We start from the raw sequence: 21,902 nt of genomic DNA on the forward strand, positions 1-21,902 counted from the left end.
TTTTGCCTTCTTTTAACACGTACCACTTCAGGTTAAAATATCTGTACAACTTTCAAAATCACACTGTATGTTTGGTTCAATAAAATGTCATTTCTGAAGTTCTCTATCGCTTTGGGCATACAACTATCTCAAGGTCTTCAAATTGCTGCTTCCATTGATATGAATAATAATTATGAACAACTGTAGGTATTTGTGTTTCTCCTTGAGTAAACCGTCACAATACGCTACTTTTTTATCGATAATGAACGGTTACGTCGTTCCAATTAAACAACGAAATCGAGTTGTACACTATAAACACCGATCAGGATTTTGTTCAAAAAAAGACGTAAAAAGCATGGATAAAATGTCGCAAGTAAAATTTAATTTGTTGTTTCAGGCGTATGGCGTCACTGATAATTCGTAATTTATGAACATTCTGTGGTAAAAAAGTGGGTTGGCGAAAAAAATTATATTCCGATAGAAATAGAGTCATAAAATAGTGAAAACTTATTTGGTCGTAAAACAGTGAAAAGTTCTTTCTCTTCAAGCTGTTACTTTGTTGTTGCCTTGTAACATAGTAAAGAAATTAAAAAACAACAAAATTCTGTGTTAGATTTTTTTTTCATTACTCTTTTTTAGTACTTTTGACAAGAATTACAAAACCAGCACTCAAATAAAAAAAATTAATAAGGAAAAATATGTAGGGGAGACCCGACTCCAATGCACTTCAGTGTTTTTCAAACTGTCAAAACTAGAATATTTACAAAATCATTCAATTAAATTCATTGATTGCAATACACCGACCACTTTCATCTTTATGTTTTCTTCTTTTCTTAATGTTTACCTTTCTCTTTTACATTTCATAATCGAAATAACGGGCCTTCAAATAAACAATCTATTGAATCAATTGTTTGCAACATTTTTCCAGCGTAGAAAATGACACAAGAAACGTCTGACATTTTAACGAAATAAAATTAGGTTAGAAAATATTTTTAATTTTTGTAGTGTATTCTCCCTATTCCCCTTCCACGGAATATGACAATATGAAATTGGGAAAAAGCTTACTATGTAACCTGTGTAACTCCGGAGAATAATTGGTTACCTACAAAAATTACTTTACATTGTTAACAGAATTAGAATGTCGCCCACGCCTACTCTAAATATATATTTATTTGAAGGCGCGATACATAATCATGTCTGAACAACAATAATTATTTGTATTTGTATCACAAGGCTAGAAAATGTCATTTTGCGAGCACAGTTTGTGGACAGAGGCGTCAGCCGAGGCACCACAAGTGCAAGCACTTGCAAAACATTTTCTAGCCGTGTATTATAATACACAAAACTTTTTCGGCCGACGATTTATTTAAAGCAAAATATAATAATTTTTGTTAAAATATGACCAGATTGGGAATTTATTTTTCTTCCATTGGCAACATACAAGATCCAAGAAGCGACTGTAACACCACAAAAGTCAATCAATTCCTCAAATATTCAAAACCGTCGTCGTCCTCTAATTATTCCTAATTCGTCGCCAGTTGTCCATGAGGGTTGTCGACCTTGTGGCCGCCCGCCCGTAAGTCTGATAACCCCCTCGGCCTCTACTGATTCGACTTCTGCTATACACAATGTACAGCTTGCAATAAAGGATACACATTTGCCCAACATCAATATTTCACACTTGTACAAAAATTCCACATGACATTGACACTCAGTGCCGCCAACCGTAAATCTTTCATTAAAAATTCCTGTTTCGATTTTCTTGCCAAGGCACGGAAATGCCAGTTTCAAGACGCTTTTTAGACGAATGGAAAATCAGTATTTTCTAGACGGAAGCATTGTTGTAACAAATTGTCCTTGAAGGTTGAAGGGCAGCACCTTTAGATAAACCGTATCAGATTATCTTCTTAAGCCAGAATGAGTCTCACTTCCGGATATTTTTCAGACCTCTGTTCTGCGACTCGTGCTTATTTCCACAACAACAAAAACACAAATGCGGAGCGAGCTAATATTTCCAGAAGTGTTTGTTGTTGCCATGACAACCGTACCAAACACACGCTTTCTATTGGATGCTCAATAAAATTGACGGTAGTACGGCTTCCTGATCAGCAATATTTAGATTGTGAAGTGTCAGTCAATAAAAGTTTCACGTCATCACGTTGTTATCTTTCCAATCATGTATAACAAGTGGAAATGGAGTAACGTATGTCGTGTTGTACAACTACACTCGCCAAGTTCGGCTAGCCGTGTCTGTTGACTAGTTATACCTACTAAAAATGAAAATATAACAATACATAAATGTTTGTGACTTTTTTTTTTTGTTAGATTGGTCACATATTTTAGGTGTTACGTTGGTATACGCGATTTTTAAATTCAAATATGTCATACCAAAAGAGTGAGTAAAACAAAAGTGTCATCATCATCACCCATTATTTTTTTTAAATGATTTTTACTAATGAGCACAACCACAAACAATTTGAAATAACTGCAGTAAACGTGGCACCTGACTGATTGGTTCATATTTTTAATGAGTTATGAAATCTTATTAACAACGTCGATTATTCACATTATACTTTCAAAACCCCAACCTATAAAATGAATGAAGATATGACATGTTCACAATGATGAAGCTTACCAACTGCCCAGGCATGCCAACCCTTCTTTAGTTATTCTTCAGTCATTAATAGTCACTTGGTATTTGTTTCCAGTATAAAAAGCTTCAAACATTTTCGAGTGTAAGGGTTTTGAAATGTTCTTAATTTAATTTAAATTGTCTTGTAAGTACTATTGTGGACATGGAATCTTGGACGATTTGTCAGTCGATTTACATAAAAATGTTAAACTGGCTTTAGGTCCAACTAACCTCACTTTCGATTTTTGCAATTTTTATCTTTTATCATACTGACATGCCAAAAATAAACTTTCAAATGATCAAATGTCAAATAGTTTCAAACGTCAATCATACTGACAATAAAGCGTGGCTTACATTGACATTTTTTTAAATGACATAAATTTGACGTCTAAAATTCCGTGTCCGCAATTGTACATATTTACCAAATTTAATTGATGTTTTGTTATGGAGTCTCTTACAAAGAATAGGTATGTTTGTTTTTCTTGCTTCATTTATTTTATTAACAACATTTATTTAATCGTTTAAAATTGCTCGTTGATCCTTACCGAAAAACTTTCTGTCTTCGGTTTTTATTTCCATCATATGGTAAAGAATCACAAAATTATGACAGAAAATGTAATGATTTTGAGACACTTCTCAGAAATCGAATGAAGTCTATCCATCACAAGCTACCAACAAAATAAATAAAAATCCCCAAAAGATAATCATTTCGATCTCTTTGACTTAAAGAAATAAACGAATAAATTGCCAAGTTTTCAAACATCCGGGAAATACCTCGCAGATGCGATAAAATCTGTATTTTCTGAAATTTAGGTAAAATAAAAGAAAAGTGTAGCAGTTGCTCTGTGATTTTGAAAGTTGTCGTCAGAGGGCGCGGTAATATGTCAAAGAATTCCAAGAACTTCTTGACTTACAGAGTGCTAAAAATATGATCTTGTTTTTAGTTATTCCGAATGTTTATGCCCCATCCTACAAATATCTAAGTGCTTGAAAATAGTATTTTTTATCTGACACATCACAAGGACAGTTGGTATGAGATTTTGAAAACCGCGTTGCACCTCGTGCGCAAATTGCACTTTAGCCCCCTCAGGAAATCGAAAGCGTGTAAGTTCAGTAACACGCGCCGCGTAAAAATATTCACGTCTTTCACGCACTCTCCGCATAAAATACGTGGCGTCAAATTCACGGAAGAGCCGAGATATAAATATGCACTTGGGCTTTACGGTCCTTCCAGTCGGCGGCAAAGTGCACAAAGAGCGCGACTCCCGGCGAAAATGTGAAAAGGTGACGCGCGTACCTCGACGACACCGTTTCCGCCGCCAACACTAATTCATGCGGAGGCTAAAGGGCCAAGACCTCCGCTCCCACAGAACAAACAATCGACGCACTCAGGTCAGTGATTGTCATCTGGGGTGTAAATATGTATGCGCAAAAACCGCCGTTCTTTTACCTGGAGGAGGAATTGCAGAGGCGAGGCCGCGTGGCCTTGGCAGAGAAGGGGCACGTCGTGGTTTGTTCGTCTTGTTTGATTTCTTCGGCCCCGGGGAGGGGGTCGACTAAAAACGTTTCATCAAGAGTCTGTGCGAGCTGTCCAGAGCGGCGTCGAGGCAATTCGGTAATAATAGCACAGTTGTCGGTGATGATTAGTGGAGCGTTCGCTTTTGATGAATTGTGCTCGACAACTGCTACGATTTGTCAATTTTATCGACTCATTAACCTTGTACGAACCATCACCGATGCATTAATGACGGATAATGGCTTGTGCATAAACGTGGGACAATTTAACAAAAGTTTACTGGTGCGGTTAAAAATACAACTCCAGTAGTATGTTCAAAAGCAAGCTCCAAAGCTTGTTTCAATCGACCCGAACGAGATAACGTAAGTTAGATAAAACTGTTTAATGTTTCTCTCAAAACTAGGTCCTGTTTATTTTGCACGATTTTGAACAGATTTCAGTCGAATTTCTTCGTTTCGTGACTAAAGCTTGTTCGTTCTAAAAATGGACATCCTGCAAATCACTTCCATTACACATTATTATTTTTACAAATAATCAAATCGAATCGAACTGCAACCAGTAGAAACGTTTATTCGTCCAGACAACAGTTTTACAACTCTTGTCCACTTTTACAACGACCAAACTATACATCAATTGCAAATTTTGTTTCGCGCGGAAGACACCGATTAACTTCATTATCCTTGAGAAACTGTTCCGACACCGTTTTTATTCCACTATTCCACATGTTACTCTAATAGTATCGCATTACGAGCGCTATATACAAACATATTTAAACAGCTTTGTAGAATTTATTATTGGCTATTACACTGGAAATTAGAACACAACAAAATTAAAATATCTCCAGGAGGGTATTTTAACAAGATAACGCTCGAGCTCGGACAAATTGCAACAGATTGAAGAATCTCGATTGGTTGCCCAGGGCTGTCAGATCGTCGCATTCTTCAGTAATAACACTTTTTGAGTCGAGAAACAAAGACTAAATAAAAACGTAATGAAACATTGAAATGCCATTTGCTGTTTAGATAACATATTTTTTATACAGCGTAGCTACACTATTAAAATGAAAAGAAAAGCTTGTTTGTCTTAATTGAATTACCTACGTATTTTATTTTTATTCAGTTATCAAATAATAGTTTTGTTGAAATAAAAATGTTAGTACAGGTGATGCTATCTTTGTGACCACACTGTACACACAGACACCCAAACACATTTTCGGATAAGAAAACCGTCGTAAACTAGTTTATTAGATTAGCTAATTTGCAACAAATCAAATTCTTATTATTATTGTTGTTAAAATTGTAATAAATATTTACTCATCAATTTTCCTTCTGAATTTAAAAAACCTCCAGTGCGGCTTAATAAATAAACGAAATATTGGAGCACCTAATGTTTATACAACATATTTTGCATCTTTTTGATGGGTCCTGCGTGGTAACAAAAAAAACACCCGCAACAAGATATATAAAAGAAATACCACAAAGATTTTTGTGGGTTTTGTTCAAGTTGCACTCCTTGAGCACCAAAGAAGTGTTAAAAGAAGGAAAAGTTTGCAATTTGTTGGTAAGAACTGCCCCTCTCACCCTCGTCTTAAGTAACAAAGTGATAATCGAGTTCCTGGTTTTGTAATTGTTCGATAATTGTTACCAAGGCTCTTAACTTAACACTTTTACGTGACACTTTCATTTCTCACAGTTGGTGTCTTTTGGTTGTATTTTGAAAAAAGGAACCAAAACGATCGAGTGGAAAAATAGGTTCCAAAGAATTTCGACCGGGCACAGATCTGGTGAACACAGAGGCTCCATCAGTTAAAAATCGTCAAAGACACAAATTCCACGTTCAAAATACAAAAGAAAGAAGTCTAGTTCCAAGTGTTTTCAATTAGATTCAAGTCGGGTGAATAAGCATGTTTTAAAATTACAAAGTGTCAGGTTTGAGTGAAAACTTCCGTTGAGGCACTAAAGTACACAAGGTAATTTGTTTATTTATTTGTTTATATTATTTGAAGGAGGAGTTTTTAATAAATGGCAAAATCAAATAAGATGACAAAATCCTGTCCCAGATATATTGAATTAGGCACAAATCTGGTGAGTAAACAGGTTCTAGAAATTAAGAATCGTCAGATCTCCAATTAATTGTAATAAACCACACAAGCTTCTTTATTTGCTTGAATGGAACAATTCAAATTGTCAATAAAACAAAACTACTTTCTCCGAGATAAATTGATCATTAAAATAATGCAAAACGATAAAATCCAACACCAGATATGTTCAATTAGACGCACATCCGGTGAGTAGAGTTGCAAAACTTGCAGATTTCTCTCACACACTATTTACAAAATTATCTCGTACAAATAATCCCAAATCCCTATTTCAGCCACAATCTCGTCGAACTGTTGATATTTATGAATAATTTGTTTCCTCCTGCACCTGTTGCTCTCATATCTAATCGCAACCGATCTAAATATTCGCCGTGCCACACCAATCGCCTCGCAGATTGTTGTTCCGTGAGTTTTTCTTGAAATTATTTTGTTAGTCATGAATTCCGAAGTGATCGGTTTGAGTAAGATCATGCGAAATCCAGTGAAACCTAGTTGCGCCGGTCCCCACGAGAAGGCGCCAGCGATTTCGCCTCACGCCACTCGACTCACCGCTCACCTTTATCAAAGGAAAAACGCAAAAGGAGAGTTTCGCCGATTGCGACAGGTCTGAGTGATGCAACAACGAAGCCGGTTTCGTGGCGAGATTTTTGGATTATCTGAGCAAGTAAAGGTCGTTGCCGGTGTCGTTTTAAATAGCCCAATCAAACTGTTAAGGACAATTGTATTATCTAATTTATTCGTAATGGGCGAGTTTTTCAAACTCGTCGCTTGGCTTTATCGAAACGGACAGTAATTTTCTAGAAAACAGATTAAAACAGTCATTTCTCAATTATTCTTAATACCTATTATCGTACAAATTAGATGATAAATAAATTGACCGGAAATTATCGTTTGCACGGTCACGTGATCCACTGAATGCCACTGTTACTTCTGAGAAGCCCAAGAAGTCCAAAAAACCGGTTTTGCCATTGCGATACTGTCACAATCAATTAATTAGATTGATTAATGTCAATCAGTGTTTATTATTATCCGTAATAAAAGTAATACTTTCGATAGACTAAAATAAACAAATGAGCGCTGGGAAATTGTACGCAGGAAATGTGCCATCAGGAGTGACGTCGTAATCCTCTAGAACTCAAAAATCCAAATTGCAAAATTGAAATCCACTCGTTAGAGCCGTCGCAGATTTTGGAAAATTTTGGAGGTCACATTTTTTTTTTTTTTTTTTAAGTGCTTGATAACTCCTTTTTGCTCCATTTAACACGATAGCGGCATCTCTTTCAGCTGCACATTTCCATTCTATTTATACTTTGCTTCATTGCAACAAATTTTGCTGTTTACTCACTCAATGTTTACCAACATGGAAATGCGAAAAACTCTGTCTGTTTTGACACTCGTGAGACCGCAATAGATAAAGATAATTTACGAGTGTCAACAACTCTTTTGTGCAATTTTCGCTCAACGTGAACCAGAAAAGCTGGGATGTGCAAAAAATATCAAAATAAATTTTTTGGGCTTCCAAAAATACTCGCAGGCACTGGTCGTGTCAACTTAACAAATCAAAAATCCCCGTGGCTTCTCGCCAGGTTATAAAACGACTTTATTATCTTGTTATTCTTAACTTGTCCTTGATCGCACCTCTTGAATGGTACCTTTTAAGGCTTTTGGGAGATAATCTCGGTCCCGATGTGCGAGTTTATTACCCTTCAGTCTCGTTATAACCAGATCGCGAGGTCGCCTCCAAAAATAATTTTTCATGTCGTTATCGCATGGTTTAACCTGGGTTGGCGATTTAACTGCGATTCAAACGGAAATTAATTGAACCGTTGTATCCTTTCGGGGTTAGAGTCTAAGAGCTGTACTCTGACTTGATCTGATTTTTTCCACAAGTAAAAGTCGGAAAGTTTGAGAGGAAGGACACGAAGGGGTCACGATTTACAAAGAAAACGTCAGGAATGGGTCAGTGGTGGGTACCACCAAACGCAGATACCCAAAGTGACGTTGTTTAGGAGAAGGGGACGTCACGTGACGCGCTATCTATGCAATCTCCGTGTAAACTTGGCCCCGCCCATGCCCTTCTGGTGCAATTGTGTGGGTCAAGGCCTGCCACGTGCGAAATCATAAACAATTGAATCGGCGTCATCGCTGATCTTTGCGTCAATCACCGAAGATGACGCCGATCTTCCATCTGGAGCAACCCGATCGTGTCGACAAAGATTACACGAGTCGGGGTGACCCCACAATCGCTCTCGATCGCCACCAGACAAAGTCGAATCGCGTCGTCGATAATGCGATCGCTTATAAGTCGCTCTTGACGCCGAATCTGACCCAGTCTGTCACCAACATGCGCACGGACAACGACCAACAAGAAACAAACCACGATCGAGTTGTTGCGTGAGACAATCCACCCTTGGTAAAAAGTACGTGGCGGCGGTCCCGGTGCGGACCCTTGCGGCGCACCGTCAACACCAACTAATGTCGTGGTTTGCAGTGAGGACCGTCGACAGCATGGCCGCCACCGCCAAGCTGATCCTGAAAGCGCTGAGGCTCTACTGGAGGTCCATCTTCGTCGTGGTCTACCCCTTGGTGCTGCTCCCGGTCTTCCTCCACAACAACGTGGCGGCTCTGAGATGCCTCTACGTGGTGCTGCTCATGGCGGGGTACTGGGTGTTCGAAGCGCTGCCCCTCCCGGTCACCTCCCTCATCCCCATGGTGTTGTTCCCCCTGATGGGGATCCTGGACTCGGACAAAACTTCACTCTGCTATCTCAAAGAGACCAATATGATGTTCGTCGGCGGATTGGTCATCGCCATAGCGGTCGAGTACTGCAATCTGCACACAAGGGTGGCCCTCTATGTCATACAGATGGTAAGTCAAGGACGCAGGATCACCACACTTACTTAAGTACAATTGTGATTTATGGCTTTTCGTGACTCAACTGATATTTATTACCGATAATAGCGATCGTTAAAGAACTTGTTTCACATTGTACCAAATTAATTTTCTTATCAGTTCTGGACAATTGGTTGCTGCAAATTGCGCTCGTGGGAACAAGAATGTAGTTTAGAGGTTATCGTTACGCTTAATTGACCACACTAATAACCGTCACACTTTGTGATAAGAACCGTACAAAAAATAAAGACGTTTTTGGACTTGAACTGTCAAATCTCAACCAGTGACAGTTATTTCCAGCGCTTACTAGATCGTCACGCGGATGTCTTTCATTTTGGACTTGAACTGTCAAATGTCAAGCAGTGACAGTTAGGTACTAGATCTTCACGGGGATGTTTTTTAGGTGGGATGCAGCCCCCGCAAGCTCAACTTCGGCCTGATCACCGTCACCATGTTCGTCTCTATGTGGATATCGAACACCGCCGCCACCGCCATGATGATCCCCATCATAGAAGCCACCCTGAAAGAGCTGGAGACTCAGGGGATTGGCGAGATGTACGAGTCCAACTCTTTGGACAACAACGACAAGATCGAGACCCACCCAGACTCGGACCAGAAGAGACCCACCAAGACCACCATGTGCTACTTCATTAGTACCGCCTACGCCGCCAGCATCGGCGGGATGGGGTGCATCGTGGGCAGCGGTACCAACCTCACCTTCAAGGGGATCTACGAGACGCGCTTCCCCGACAGCCCCGGAATCGAGTTCGCCAAGTGGATGATGCTGAACGTGCCCATGATGGTACTGATGATGTACCTGTCGCTCGTGTGGCTCCAGGTCATCTTCATGGGTCTCTTCAGGCCGAACTCGCAGGACGCCAAGAGGATTAGGGTTGGGACGCAGGGCGAAGCCGCCGCTCGGAAGCTGATCCGGCAGAAGATCGACGAGATGGGGCCGATGTCGTTCCACGAAGGGGCCGTCGCCGCGCTCTTCGTGCTCTCGGTGCTGCTGTGGTTCTTCAGGAAGCCGCAGTTCATAGTGGGCTGGGCCGAGTTGATCACCGAGCACAAAGTCAAAGACGCCACGGCGGCCCTCATCGTCGTCTTGCTCCTCTTCATGATCCCGGCGAGACCCGACTTCCTCTACATCTTGAGCAAGGACGAGACCAAACGACCCAAGACGCCATCCCCTGCGCTCATCACCTGGAAAGTGATCCAGCACAAGCTTCCCTGGGGCTTGATCTTCCTCCTGGGAGGCGGCTTCGCGCTCGCGGAAGCCTCAAAGGAGAGCAAAATGAGCGAGCTGATCGCCGACCATCTCCACGGAATGGCGACGTTGCCGAAGTTCGCCGTGATGGTCATCTCCTGCGTCTTCGCGACCGTGTTGACTCAATTCTCGAGCAACGTCGCCGTGGCCAACGTCTTACTTCCAGTTCTAGCCGAAATGTCAAAAGTGAGTTTGACCGCTTTCACGTTTTCACACTAATCAAACCCTTCCAGGTGGCCAAACTGCACCCTCTCTATCTGATGCTTCCGACGTCGCTCTGTTGCTCCTTCGCCTATTGTCTTCCAGTATCGACGCCCCCCAACGCCATCGCCGCCGCCCCTTGCAACATGGCGTCCACCGATATGGTCAAGGCCGGCCTAGGCGTCGCCGTAATCTCGCTCCTGGTGCTCTTCGCCGTGTTCCCCTTCCTCGCGGGCGCGATTTGGGACCTCGAGACGTACCCCAGTTGGGTTGACTGACCCACCACAACAAAACAAGACTGCTTCACTCGAATTCGATTGGTTAGGGAATCAGATCACGTGGTATTATTTAAGAGTGTTGACGTCAAGGGTAATTAACCCGGACCCAACATGTAATTATTTTTAATTTGTTCAATGACGCTGTATTATATTTATGATAACGACTTATTTAATAAAGTGTAAATATTTTACGACCGTTCTATGGGACACCTGTACGTGTTTACCAGCACCAGGATTTTTGACAGTTGTCAAACATGTGTCAAATTTCCGTGTCGTAAATATGCCAAAATCGGCAAAACAATCATTTCATTACGTAGATCCTGTTTTGCAACAAAAGAAAAATAACAAAAAATGTAAAAAAGCGAAACCGAAGAAAAAGAAGCGAAATTCAGACGTAAAAATACAACCCTCGTTGGAGACCAGGATCATGTACAAGATGGCCGACTCCGCTCCTACTAGCACGAAATATCTGCAATCTGCTTCTAGAAATCTTGATAAATTAGAAGAAAGGAGAAAGATGAGAGCTGCAGGTCCACCAATCTACAGAACGTTTAATCTTGTCAAATATACTTGAACGAAAACTTTGTGTTTTTCTCTTTCTTCCTGTTGAGTGTGACAGTTGTGACAGTTCTCACATCTGTCAAAAAGATGGTAACATGTATCGATATCCTCAAGGCATTGGCCATTTATTGGAAAACCATTTTCATAATAGTATACCCCCTCGCGCTTTTACCGATTTTTCTCATGAACAACACTCCTGCGATGAGGTGTCTTTACGTCGTTGTCTTGATGGCAGGATTTTGGGTCCTTGAAGTACTACCTTTGGCTGTGACCGCCATGATCCCATTGGCACTATTCCCCACGATGGGTATCCTCGACACGAAGAAAACATCAATGGCTTACTTCAAAGACTCAAATATGATGTTTGTTGGTGGATTGATTATAGCACTGGCGATAGAATTCTGCAATCTGCACACCAGAATCTCCCTGCACGCCATCAAACTGGTAAACAATTGAAATCTACGCAAAATGGGTACTGATGGTACTTTTAGATCGGATGCAGCTACCGCCGCCTGAACTTCGGTCTAGTCACCTTGACCATGTTGGTCTCGATGTGGATATCCAACACCGCAGCCACCGCCATGATGATCCCCATCATCGAAGCAGTCCTGGCAGAGCTCGAGGGTCAAGGTCTCGGCCGAGTTTTCGAAAAGGAAGAAAACGAAGACCCCGAGGCTGAAATCGACCCGCAAATGCAACGGCCCACGCGAGTCACCATGTGCTTCTACATCGGCACAGCCTACGCCGCCTCCATCGGCGGCTTGGGCTGCATCGTCGGCAGCGGCACCAATCTCGCCCTGAAAGGCATCTACGAGACCGAGTTCAAAGACAGCCCCGGGGTGGACTTCAACAAGTGGTTGGCGGCGAATGTGCCGCTCATGGTCGCGATCATGTACCCCACCTGGGTGTGGATGCAGTTCTGGTTCATGGGCCTGGGCAGGCCCAACTCCGCCGACGCCAAGGCGATCAACGTGGGGAAAGAAGGCGAAGAAGTGACTCGACGGGTCTTGTCGGAAAAATTGCACGAAATGGGGAGACTGTCGAATCACGAGGTTATGGTAGGAATCATGTTTGTGTTCGCCGTGATGTTGTGGTTCCTTCGGCGGCCGGGGTTCATGAAGGGATGGCCTGAGTACATCACAGATACGACAGTAAGACCGGATTAAATCTTGTTTTATCAAATACAATGACTTGACAGGTCGGCGACGCTTGCGCCGCCATGATCGTGGTGGTGCTCCTGTTCATCTTCCCCGCTCGTCTCGATTTTCTTCACGTTTTCGACAAAGACGAGTCCAAGAGACCCACAGCGCCTTCTACTGGCCTGATCACGTGGCGCTACATCCACCAGAAGATGCACTGGAGTCTCATCTTCCTCATGGGCGGGGGATTCGCCCTAGCCGACGGGATAAAAAACAGCGGAATGGGGGAATTGGTAGCCGACCAATTGGCAGCAATTGCTGGTTTGCCGAGGCTTTCTGTTCTGGTGCTCTCGTCTCTGATGGCAATGGTGGTTACTCAGTTCACAAGTAATGCAGCTGTGGCAAACATTCTGCTACCCATTGTAGCGAGTGTTGCAAAGGTACTGATTTCAATCAACTCCAGAAAGATTCTAACTTTTTTACAGAAAGCTGAAGTTCACCCCATGTATCTGATGATGCCAGTGTGTCTCGCCTGTTCTTTTGCTTTCTGCCTTCCAGTGTCCACTCCTCCAAACGCGATTGCGGCGGCTCCGTGCAACATGCGCACGTTCGAAATGATCAAAGTCGCATCCGTGATCGAAGTGATTGCTATGGTGATGCTTATAGCAATTTTTCCATTCCTAGGATCCCTAATTTGGGACTTTGAAACGTTCCCAGAGTGGGCGCGTAATACAACAGAAACAGAGTAATCCCAGCTTTTCCGATTTTGTTGAGTTCCTATCTAAATGACAATTTAAGTATGGTCCTTACACACCCGAGTTTGTGTACTAGTCTTTGTATTAATATTAATTTATTTTGAAATAAAATTATCTCACTTAACCTCAAAATTTTTATATTAAAGTCAGCTGACAGATAACCCAACAACAACAAAAATATAACCTCAAAATCTGAACTTTAAAGCGTGTTAAATTGGAATATGGGGCCTTCGATTTGTCGCACGTGCATGAAACAAGGAGCTCTCAAGTCAATTTTCACAGAACACAAACAAATATCGGTGCGCTTCTCGAAAATGTTGGATTATTGTGCTTCCATACAGGTTAGCTCAGACGATGTTTTTGTTGACAAATTACAAAAATTGTTGCCTCTAGGCCGAAAAAGATGACGGTTTGCCGTCGGAAATATGCAAGAAGTGTGCCAACGCTTTGGTCGCTTTTTACAAATTCAAAAAAGAAATCACCGAGAACGACTACAAGTTGCGACAGAAACTCCTAACCTCAAAAATAGAAATCGACAACGAATTTATTGATAGTAAAGCGACTGAAAGTAGCCTGCTAGAGCCGGAAGTTGTTGTGAAATGTGACGAGACGAAGGAGAATGACCCCAAACCGGCGACGAGTTTTAAAGCGAAAAAAACGCATCAGTGTGACGTCTGCGGCCAGTTTTTGAGCTGTCGCAGTAACTTGAATCAGCACATGAAGGGGCACACCGGTGAAAAGCCTTTCGAATGTGACAGTTGCGCAAAGAAATTTGCGCGAGTCGAGCATCTCAAGATACATAAACGAATCCACACAGGGGAGAGGCCCCACCAGTGCACCGTTTGTTCCAAGCGCTTCATCCAGTATGCGTCTCTCAACGCACACATGCGGACACATAGTGGGGAGAGGCCCTACATGTGTTCTGTTTGTGGCAAGTCCTTCAGTCAATCTAACAGTCTGACGTATCACATGAGGACCCACACAGGCGAGACACCTTTCAAGTGTAAATTGTGCAATAAAGGGTTCGCCCATTCGGGCAATCTCAACATCCACATGAGATTCCATAAAAACGAGAGACCGTTCAGTTGTGACATGTGCGGCATGAAATTCGTCACTAGTTCGCATCTGTCGGTGCACATTAAGCGCCACATGGGGGAGAAGCCCCACAAGTGTAAAGTGTGCGGGAAGGGGTTTGTCAGGAGCGAACATTTGAAAGACCACTTGGTCATACATTCAGGAGAGAGGCCCCACGTCTGTACCGTCTGTCTCAAAAGGTACACGCAAAGTAGTCACCTGACGAGACACATGAAGACGCATAAACCCACTTAAACTGATTTATTATAGACTTATTTGCTATTTTTTTAAGATTCATTTAAGCCTACTTAAATTAAGAGCCTAGTGACTTGAATAAAAAGGCAAGATCTGATTGGTTAATTCATATTCTGCACATGTCTTTGTTTAAAATAAGCGAGGAAACTCGATTGTGATTGGTGGGATTGCACGCGTCCGCCTCTCTTAGTCTGACCTTGGGCGGTGACGTCAGCCTACGTGTACCAATCACGCTTCGCCAACAAAATATCCACAAAATCACTGATTTGTCAGAAATTTTTAATTTGTTGTCAACGTGTAAAGAAGAAATAAAATTATTTTTGATAGAACGCTGTAGTGAATTGTGATTTTACATTGAATAAACGCTCAGGTAAATGTCTCGAGTGGTGTTTTTGTCGTGTGAGACAAACTAACATTGTCACACACCGAACCGGTCAATTTCCCCACATAACCTCACTTTTTCGCTCAACTTATTTTTAATTTGCAGCCGAAAACATGGAATTCCAAGTGATTCTTACCGTACTGTGTGCTCTAATAGTCAGCGCCAACAGTTTAAAACAAGGCGAGTGCGAAGTCTGCATAAAAGTCTTGGACAAATTCGCGGGGGCACTCTCAGACTCCGTGAAAAAAGACCACAAACTGATCGAATCCGAATTTAAAGATTTCTGCAAGTCCACGAAAAACAAAGAGAATCGATTTGTGAGTATTTGTGTGGGTTTAAAACACTAGGTTATTCATGTTTTTCCAGTGTTACTATCTCGGGGGGCTGGAAGAGAGCGCGACCGGCATCCTAGGCGAGATGTCGAAACCGATATCCTGGTCGATGCCCTCGGACAAAATCTGCGAAAAACTCAAAAAGAAGGACGCTCAAATTTGCGAGTTGAGGTACGACGTCGAGATCGACCTCAAGACGGTCGATTTGAAGAAGCTCAAAGTCAGGGATTTGAAGAAAATTATCAATGATTGGGGGGAGGACTGTCAGGGGTGCATCGAGAAGAGCGAGTTCATACAAAGAATAGAAGAATTGAAACCGAGGCACACCGAGCTATAAGCGTGCTCGATCTAGACGAATTGTGTGGACTGATAATTTATTATGTAATTTTCCGAAGCTGTAACGCACGCGTTTTGTTCACGTCGGTCGAAACTTATGATTTTTGCATGGAATTGGAACAGTTCTGTTCTTTATAGTTTCATATGTTTTATGTTAGGAATGTATTTATATTTGTAATAAATAACTACATCTAATAAAAAAAAATATTGTCGTTGGTAAAGGGTGGAACATGGCCAAATACCCACAAGCGCATATTTAGATGTTTTTTTAACGATTTTCCAAAATGTTTCATGCTTTCGTAAGCAGCAAAGAAACAGCTTTCAAACTTGCTCACTCTATTCACCTTGGCAGGTTTGGAAAACTTCTTGACCACGATTAATATGGATCTGATTATGTAGGTACTTTTATCTAGACAAAGTTATGCAAACAATTTTTCTTTACTTTTTGTTAAATAACACCCAGATATGAATAGGTGGATGAAAAAAAATGGAGAAAATAAACAAAGGAAGAAATTCTTTTAACAAAAACGATTGAGAATTCTCTTTTTTGATGTTATAGCGCCAGCCTATAAAAAAAGTCATCTAAGGAAAAAATTATTCAAATATAAAAACGCCTTCGAAAAGAATTAAAGAAATATCAAACAAATTCAACTTCAAAGTGTTCCAATTTCTTATTTTCTTTTGCAAAAAGTGTCATCTAATTGACTACTTTCGTGTTTAATTTCTTATTTGGCCGATTTATTCGGAAAAATGAATGAATATTTCATTACTAACTGATTCGATATGTTCACTTCTCATCAATTCGTCGCTGCCAACAACAAAGAATTACACAACTCATAATAATCTTACGGAAATAAAATGTTAAAAGGATTCTTGGATAATTAAATAGTTTTAAAATTTAAATTAAGATAAAGAGGGCTCTAATTGCACCTTCCTTACCTTTCATGAGCAATTAAAGAGGAACTGGTTTAGCTGAGATCAGACTCATCTCCAGAGACGATGACAAAACTATAAAAAATAAATATTGAACATGTTTATTAACAAGTCTGCAGAAGTCAATTCAACAATCACAATTTTAAATATTGATTCCAACATTGGGCCTCATAAACATACAGCGTGTTATTGAAATGCATTCAGAAAATTTTAACGGTGATAAAACTCGTCAAAACAAATTACTGTTCTATTTACCATTTTTTCGAAAAATCTTTCTAAACCCAGATAAAATTTTAATTAATTTGATTGTAAATTCTGGTCCGCGCGTAGGTAAACTCCGTACGGTGATAGATTGTACGTTTTTAAATTCTAGTTCCAAAACATAAAATAGTGAAAAATACTAAACTTTCCATCTCAATTGTTTCACGTTATTTAGAAAACCGTTGTACCCCTGCAGATTAATTCCCGCCACACTACTCTCTGGGTCTGTCTTCTGTCAAAAAACGTACATTCTATCACAGTACGGAGTATACATTAAAACCGAAAGGAGATAAACATTTAGATAATCAAGCGAAAACCAATTCTTTATTCGTAGTGAGAGTGACATTGAAGTTACGCACCACACTTGATCAAGGGCACTAACCTTTAAATTAAATGCTTGAAATGACAGAGGTATCGATGCACGCTCTTGTGTCTTTCGAGCCATACGGCGTGATCAACAATGACTGAGTTGGACTGAGTACTGAGTCTGTTGGCAATGAAACAATTGAAAAGTACTGGTATTTTTTGTCTCCTAATTAGCACTGTCAGGATTTTTTAACTTGAAACGACATTGAAAACATTTTTGGTTATGTCAGTTACGTTTATTATTATTACAAAAATGAACCTTTCATGGTAAATTTCAAATTTGGCAAATTTCATTGTTACCAACAGATTCGGTCATTCTTGATCACACTATAGAAGCTTGAGTTGTCACCAACATGAAGATTTTTTATTTTAAAAAACGTGCATAAAGGTTTTTTTCTTCAAACGTCCGTAAATTATGACATTATCTTGCTGCATTGATAATGCTAAAGTGTCACTTCATTGTCATGGCATCTAACGAGCTGACGAGCGGCAGATAAAGTTATTATCTCCGCTGAGAGCGTCAGTGAAGTTATTATCTCCGCTGATGAGCGGCAGTAAAGTAAACTAGCTAAATCATTTGAAATTCCTACCTGGTTTCTTAACATGTTTTAAATAATTTGTTATGAAGGTTTGAAGAAAAAATAGTATATGTTATTCGGAGCAAAAATGGTTTTATGTGCTTTGGCTGGTTTGTCTTCCTCACTGCGTTCGGCAGCCAATCTGCCAGCCGCAGCACATAAAACTTCATTTTTGCTCCTCATAGTACAGTGGCGAGCACGGAATTTCGCACACATTGGACATTTCACTGACTTAATTTTATTAAAATGAGATACTGGCGACAGTTGCGTGACAGTTTAGGTGAAACATCAGTTATGATCACATATATATCATGCGTATCCCACCTCATTATTGATTATAATGACAATAAAGCTTAGACTAGATAGTTTTTTTTTAATGACGTACAAATTGGCGTGCGAAATTCCGTGCTCCCCACTGTACATAATATACTATTTTATTTGTTATTTTAGTTTGTTGATATGAACGTTACCTAGTTGATATAAAAATATCTAAATTCAGTCATGTCAGTTCTTATTGCAAAGGTTTTTATGGTAATTTCGAAAATCAATATCTCAGAAAAAAAAAACGATATCTCAGGAACGACATGGACAGGAAGGTACATGGGTATAAATCAGAATTTGATAATCTGTCCAAATTGGCAAAGAATGGGTGTTGCCATTTAAAGAAATGGAGATAAGAACATAAGAACAATATACAGGATTATTCTAAATGATTGTAATCGAAGTAGGTCATGCCCATGTTATTACATTTTTGCCGCTTTCATGTGAACTGTCAGTTTTGTCGCTGTCACTGTCATTTTTTAGGTAAAAAGTGCGGTGATGAGATTTTTATTTATTTTTGTTAAATTAACGATTGAATCCAGAAATATTGAGTTGTTTTGCAATCAATTTTAAAAATATTGAGTTGTTTTGTACTCACTTATTCACATCATTTTGATGTTTTTTTTTTATGTGGAGCGGCAACCATAAATTTTACATTCAGTTCTCACGCCTACTTCGACTACAATCATTTAGATTTTAGGATAACCTGTACTAAAACTGACTAAATCTCGTAATAGTTTCATTATTATTAACGTGTGTAGATTTCTTTAATGTAGGTAGGTACTATGGCGGACAATAAATTTAGGCCGGCCTGTCATTGAGTTGACATCAAAATGTGAAGCTGGCATTATGTTCAACTAACCCCATTTTCGATTTTTGTCATTCTTGTCATCGTGACAGCGATAATCAAAATTAAAATTGGGAAAAGAAGCGTGCACCAGAGAGAAGTGCTACTACAAATCAGTTATGCTAGTGCGTCATGATCTGTAAGTTACGAAAAAGGCGAAGGAAACAGCTTGAAAACCTTCAGTTTGACAAACTGACACATCAGTCATAATGACAATAAATGGTCGCTTGCATTGACTTTTCTGAAATGTCAGAAATTTGCCGGCCTAAATTTATTGTCCGCCATAGTACTACTTGCAAAACTACGAAGCCTTCTTACAAAATCTTGTTTAAATAAAATCAATGAGTGTTTACTAAAAATTGAAAATTAAAAAATTATTTGGACTCATGTATAATTTTTTAATACAAAAATACATCAAACTATCTACAGGGTCATTATAAATGTTTCCAACACCTAGTTGGCGTAGCGGCGCCCCTAGCGCATAGCGCACAGCCAGCTACGATGTTAGAAACATTTATAATGACCTGTATCTATAATCTATTCCATCTTTAAAAAAACGATAGGTTGCCATGCTTTAATTTTGTTAAATTGGCAGTATTGAGGAAAGTAGTAGTTATATTTTATTTCATTTTGGTTGTAAATCTTTTGTAACTAAATTTGAAGTGCTATGTTGCAAGATGATTCTAAAACAAAAAGTAAATAGTTATCAATAAATGTCATTTTGACGTTTTTCCAATTAATTTTAAATTAGACAACACAAAGTAATAATTTAAAGGGTTTATTACAAGTGCATAATGCCAAAAGTTGTGTTTGTCGAGACAAAACGTGGTGTGTTGAAGGGCTAGAACAGATTGATGGATATCTTCAATGTGAGAACAATGAATTTGTATTCGATGAAATCCTGAACTGTATAATGAATTTATAGGGGGAAGAACTGTTATATATTGCATAATTACAAAAAAGGGTCTGGAGGATACTAGAACTACAAAAAGAGGAAAATCAGAAAAGTGGAACCATTTTTTAAAATAGATCTGAACGAAATTATTCGTGGACTAAACATTAGAAGATGATTCGGAATCTAATGATGAAGATAATTGTGAAGATGAAATAATGGAGGAGATAAAGTGTAGATGTCTTTTAAAAAAAGTGATTCCATTTTGGAGAACTTATCCGTTTTCTGCTTGTTAAACTAAAGCAAGCGTTCTTGAAACTCTTTCAACGACTAAAGCCTCCACCAGATGTTTACATTTTGATTTGGATTTTTTTTCAATTGCTATTTTTAATAAAAAATGCTGGGTTCTCTATTAATCTCTTGTAATACAGTTTCAATCGATTCGCAAAAAAGCGGAACATAAGTATGGTAACACTGTACCTTCAAAATTTTCAAAATTCCTAACCAAACTTTTATTCAGATATACAGGATGAAATCTGTCAGATTGTCATGGCCAAGCATCGTTTTTTTAAAGTTGGAATACATTATATATTCTCTTTTAATTTTTGCTTCCCACCTTTACCGCCTACGTTCTCTCTTTTATGTCTTCTTTCCTTATTACTTGCTTTTCTTTTATCTAAACTACTACCTTTTTTTCTTACTTCTATATCTTCTTTAAATCTATCTCTATGATCATGCAAAAAAATAAAAACAACATTGCGCGGAAACAGAGAGACGGAAAAATTAAAATTTTTATAAAGCGTTTTTTTTAAGTAAAATTAATCTGTCCGACTTGTTTTCGAAAAGCTCAATTGGAAAGAAAATACTCCATTATTCCAAACTTTGGCGAACACTGTATTTTATGATGTCCCAATAATAAACTAAATAGTTTCATAATAAACACCTTACTCAAACCATTTTATTTGAGTTATAAGTTATCGGGCTTAAAATAATTTCAACGCGTCCCTTTCTTCAAAAAATCTCGTTTTCGATTCTTTTTGAAAGGCAACAGCGTAGGGCTACAAAATTAATTGGTGCACAAGGAAACTCTTGGTCGGATCCTGGAAGGGTATCAGGCTTATTCCTAGTGCTAATTGTCGTGTAGAGTGTCTTAAAAAACTCTTACAATTTTAATAGTCCATGTAAGTATTTATACATAATAATTATGCAATTGATACCGTTATTTAATAATTGCTTGCGCAATTTTTGCAAACTAATATATAGTAAGAGTTGAAAGAAAATCTACTTAAAGAAAATCTTCCTCTATATTTATTGTTTTATAGTAGTTACAGTCTCTGTATGTGTAAATCGTAATAAACACTAATAAACTGTATGCCATTGTTATTTTCCCTGAAGTGAAAGGGTGGACTTTCCGTTTATCAGCACAGTTTATGAATAATAAATAATAAATCTGTTGTGCGTTGCCAAAATTCCCAGAAGGTAAAATAATTCTGTCGTTGTTTGATCTGCAATTGTAGGGAATTTTTAGTTTTGCCTAATAACAATGCAAGAATTGTACTGGATATGGTTTCTTTAAGTCAATACTGGGTTCATCAACCGCTCCGTCACATATTTTTTCTCTTTTGCAAACATTTTATTGACAAATCTGGAGTTACCTCTAATTCATTCGCTTTTATGCGTCCGGATGTCCAGAATTATCCCACCACTTGTCCCGTATTATCCTCCGTGTAGGGGATTTGCATCATAATCTGTATTAACAACTTCTTACTTTGTCTTGTATCATTTTGTAGTTACACACTTTATAATAAATTAGATCCGTGCAGGAAACTAACAAAGACTTTTTGCTTCACAACAAAGAACCGTTAGTACGTGCCAAAGAAAAAAAGATCTTCTTTCAATAGAGATTATCACACGATCATAAACGTTCAACACGTCTGGCTGTAAAATGTTATGGCAAATTATCGCCGTGTACATAAGATTTCAAAATATCTGTATTTGATCAAACAA

General features: G+C 39.3%; 4 protein-coding genes across 8 annotated transcripts; all 4 read left to right on the forward strand.

Moving 5' to 3' along the window:
• The first annotated feature begins 3,823 nt into the window (after positions 1–3,823).
• LOC138129959 (protein I'm not dead yet-like) lies at positions 3,824–11,054 on the forward strand. Of its 3 annotated transcripts, none has more exons than XM_069046301.1 (4): positions 3,824–4,003; positions 8,717–9,093; positions 9,521–10,570; positions 10,618–11,054. In XM_069046301.1, the coding sequence occupies exons 2-4, from the start codon at positions 8,734–8,736 to the stop codon at positions 10,861–10,863; spliced, it is 1,656 nt and encodes a 551-aa protein (XP_068902402.1). In that variant the 5' UTR covers positions 3,824–4,003; positions 8,717–8,733; the 3' UTR covers positions 10,864–11,054. The 3 variants fall into 3 exon arrangements, with proteins under 3 accessions (XP_068902402.1, XP_068902403.1, XP_068902401.1); XM_069046302.1 differs by lacking the exon at positions 3,824–4,003 and adding an exon at positions 4,142–4,489; XM_069046300.1 differs by lacking the exon at positions 3,824–4,003 and adding an exon at positions 7,982–8,645.
• Positions 11,055–11,198: 144 nt separating this feature from the next.
• On the forward strand, positions 11,199–13,442 carry LOC138129958 (protein I'm not dead yet-like). Of its 3 annotated transcripts, none has more exons than XM_069046298.1 (4): positions 11,199–11,868; positions 11,916–12,575; positions 12,623–13,003; positions 13,049–13,442. In XM_069046298.1, exons 1-4 carry the CDS (start codon positions 11,512–11,514, stop codon positions 13,310–13,312), a joined length of 1,662 nt encoding a protein of 553 aa, XP_068902399.1. In that variant the 5' UTR covers positions 11,199–11,511; the 3' UTR covers positions 13,313–13,442. The 3 variants fall into 3 exon arrangements, with proteins under 3 accessions (XP_068902399.1, XP_068902400.1, XP_068902398.1); XM_069046299.1 differs by having other exon boundaries at positions 12,623–12,950; positions 13,031–13,186; XM_069046297.1 differs by having other exon boundaries at positions 12,623–13,442.
• On the forward strand, positions 13,419–14,752 carry LOC138129960 (gastrula zinc finger protein XlCGF28.1-like). The gene is made up of 2 exons (XM_069046303.1): positions 13,419–13,659; positions 13,712–14,752. The coding sequence occupies exons 1-2, from the start codon at positions 13,540–13,542 to the stop codon at positions 14,645–14,647; spliced, it is 1,056 nt and encodes a 351-aa protein (XP_068902404.1). The 5' UTR covers positions 13,419–13,539; the 3' UTR covers positions 14,648–14,752.
• Positions 14,753–14,871: 119 nt separating this feature from the next.
• Manf (mesencephalic astrocyte-derived neurotrophic factor) lies at positions 14,872–15,918 on the forward strand. Its single transcript, XM_069046305.1, has 3 exons — positions 14,872–15,017; positions 15,135–15,346; positions 15,396–15,918. Exons 2-3 carry the CDS (start codon positions 15,143–15,145, stop codon positions 15,696–15,698), a joined length of 507 nt encoding a protein of 168 aa, XP_068902406.1. The 5' UTR covers positions 14,872–15,017; positions 15,135–15,142; the 3' UTR covers positions 15,699–15,918.
• The last annotated feature ends 5,984 nt before the right edge of the window (positions 15,919–21,902 follow it).

This window comes from Tenebrio molitor, chromosome 4 (assembly GCF_963966145.1).
Source record: "Tenebrio molitor chromosome 4, icTenMoli1.1, whole genome shotgun sequence".
Classification (NCBI taxonomy): Eukaryota; Metazoa; Arthropoda; class Insecta; order Coleoptera; family Tenebrionidae; genus Tenebrio; species Tenebrio molitor.

What these genes read in the sequence shown, in the direction of transcription:
- LOC138129960 (XM_069046303.1), top strand. Translation starts at nt 13,540, where the DNA reads ATGGGGCCTTCGATTTGTCGCACGTGCATGAAACAAGGAGCTCTCAAG. An exon ending in ATTATTGTGCTTCCATACAG is followed by an intron (nt 13,660 to 13,711) that starts GTTAGCTCAGAC and finishes TGTTGCCTCTAG; the next exon opens with GCCGAAAAAGATGACGGTTT.
- Manf (XM_069046305.1), top strand. Translation starts at nt 15,143, where the DNA reads ATGGAATTCCAAGTGATTCTTACCGTACTGTGTGCTCTAATAGTCAGC. An exon ending in AAAACAAAGAGAATCGATTT is followed by an intron (nt 15,347 to 15,395) that starts GTGAGTATTTGT and finishes ATGTTTTTCCAG; the next exon opens with TGTTACTATCTCGGGGGGCT.
- LOC138129958 (XM_069046297.1), top strand. Translation starts at nt 11,512, where the DNA reads ATGGTAACATGTATCGATATCCTCAAGGCATTGGCCATTTATTGGAAA. An exon ending in CCCTGCACGCCATCAAACTG is followed by an intron (nt 11,869 to 11,915) that starts GTAAACAATTGA and finishes TGGTACTTTTAG; the next exon opens with ATCGGATGCAGCTACCGCCG. An exon ending in AGTACATCACAGATACGACA is followed by an intron (nt 12,576 to 12,622) that starts GTAAGACCGGAT and finishes ATGACTTGACAG; the next exon opens with GTCGGCGACGCTTGCGCCGC.
- LOC138129959 (XM_069046300.1), top strand. An exon ending in CCCTCTATGTCATACAGATG is followed by an intron (nt 9,094 to 9,520) that starts GTAAGTCAAGGA and finishes GATGTTTTTTAG; the next exon opens with GTGGGATGCAGCCCCCGCAA. An exon ending in TTCTAGCCGAAATGTCAAAA is followed by an intron (nt 10,571 to 10,617) that starts GTGAGTTTGACC and finishes AAACCCTTCCAG; the next exon opens with GTGGCCAAACTGCACCCTCT.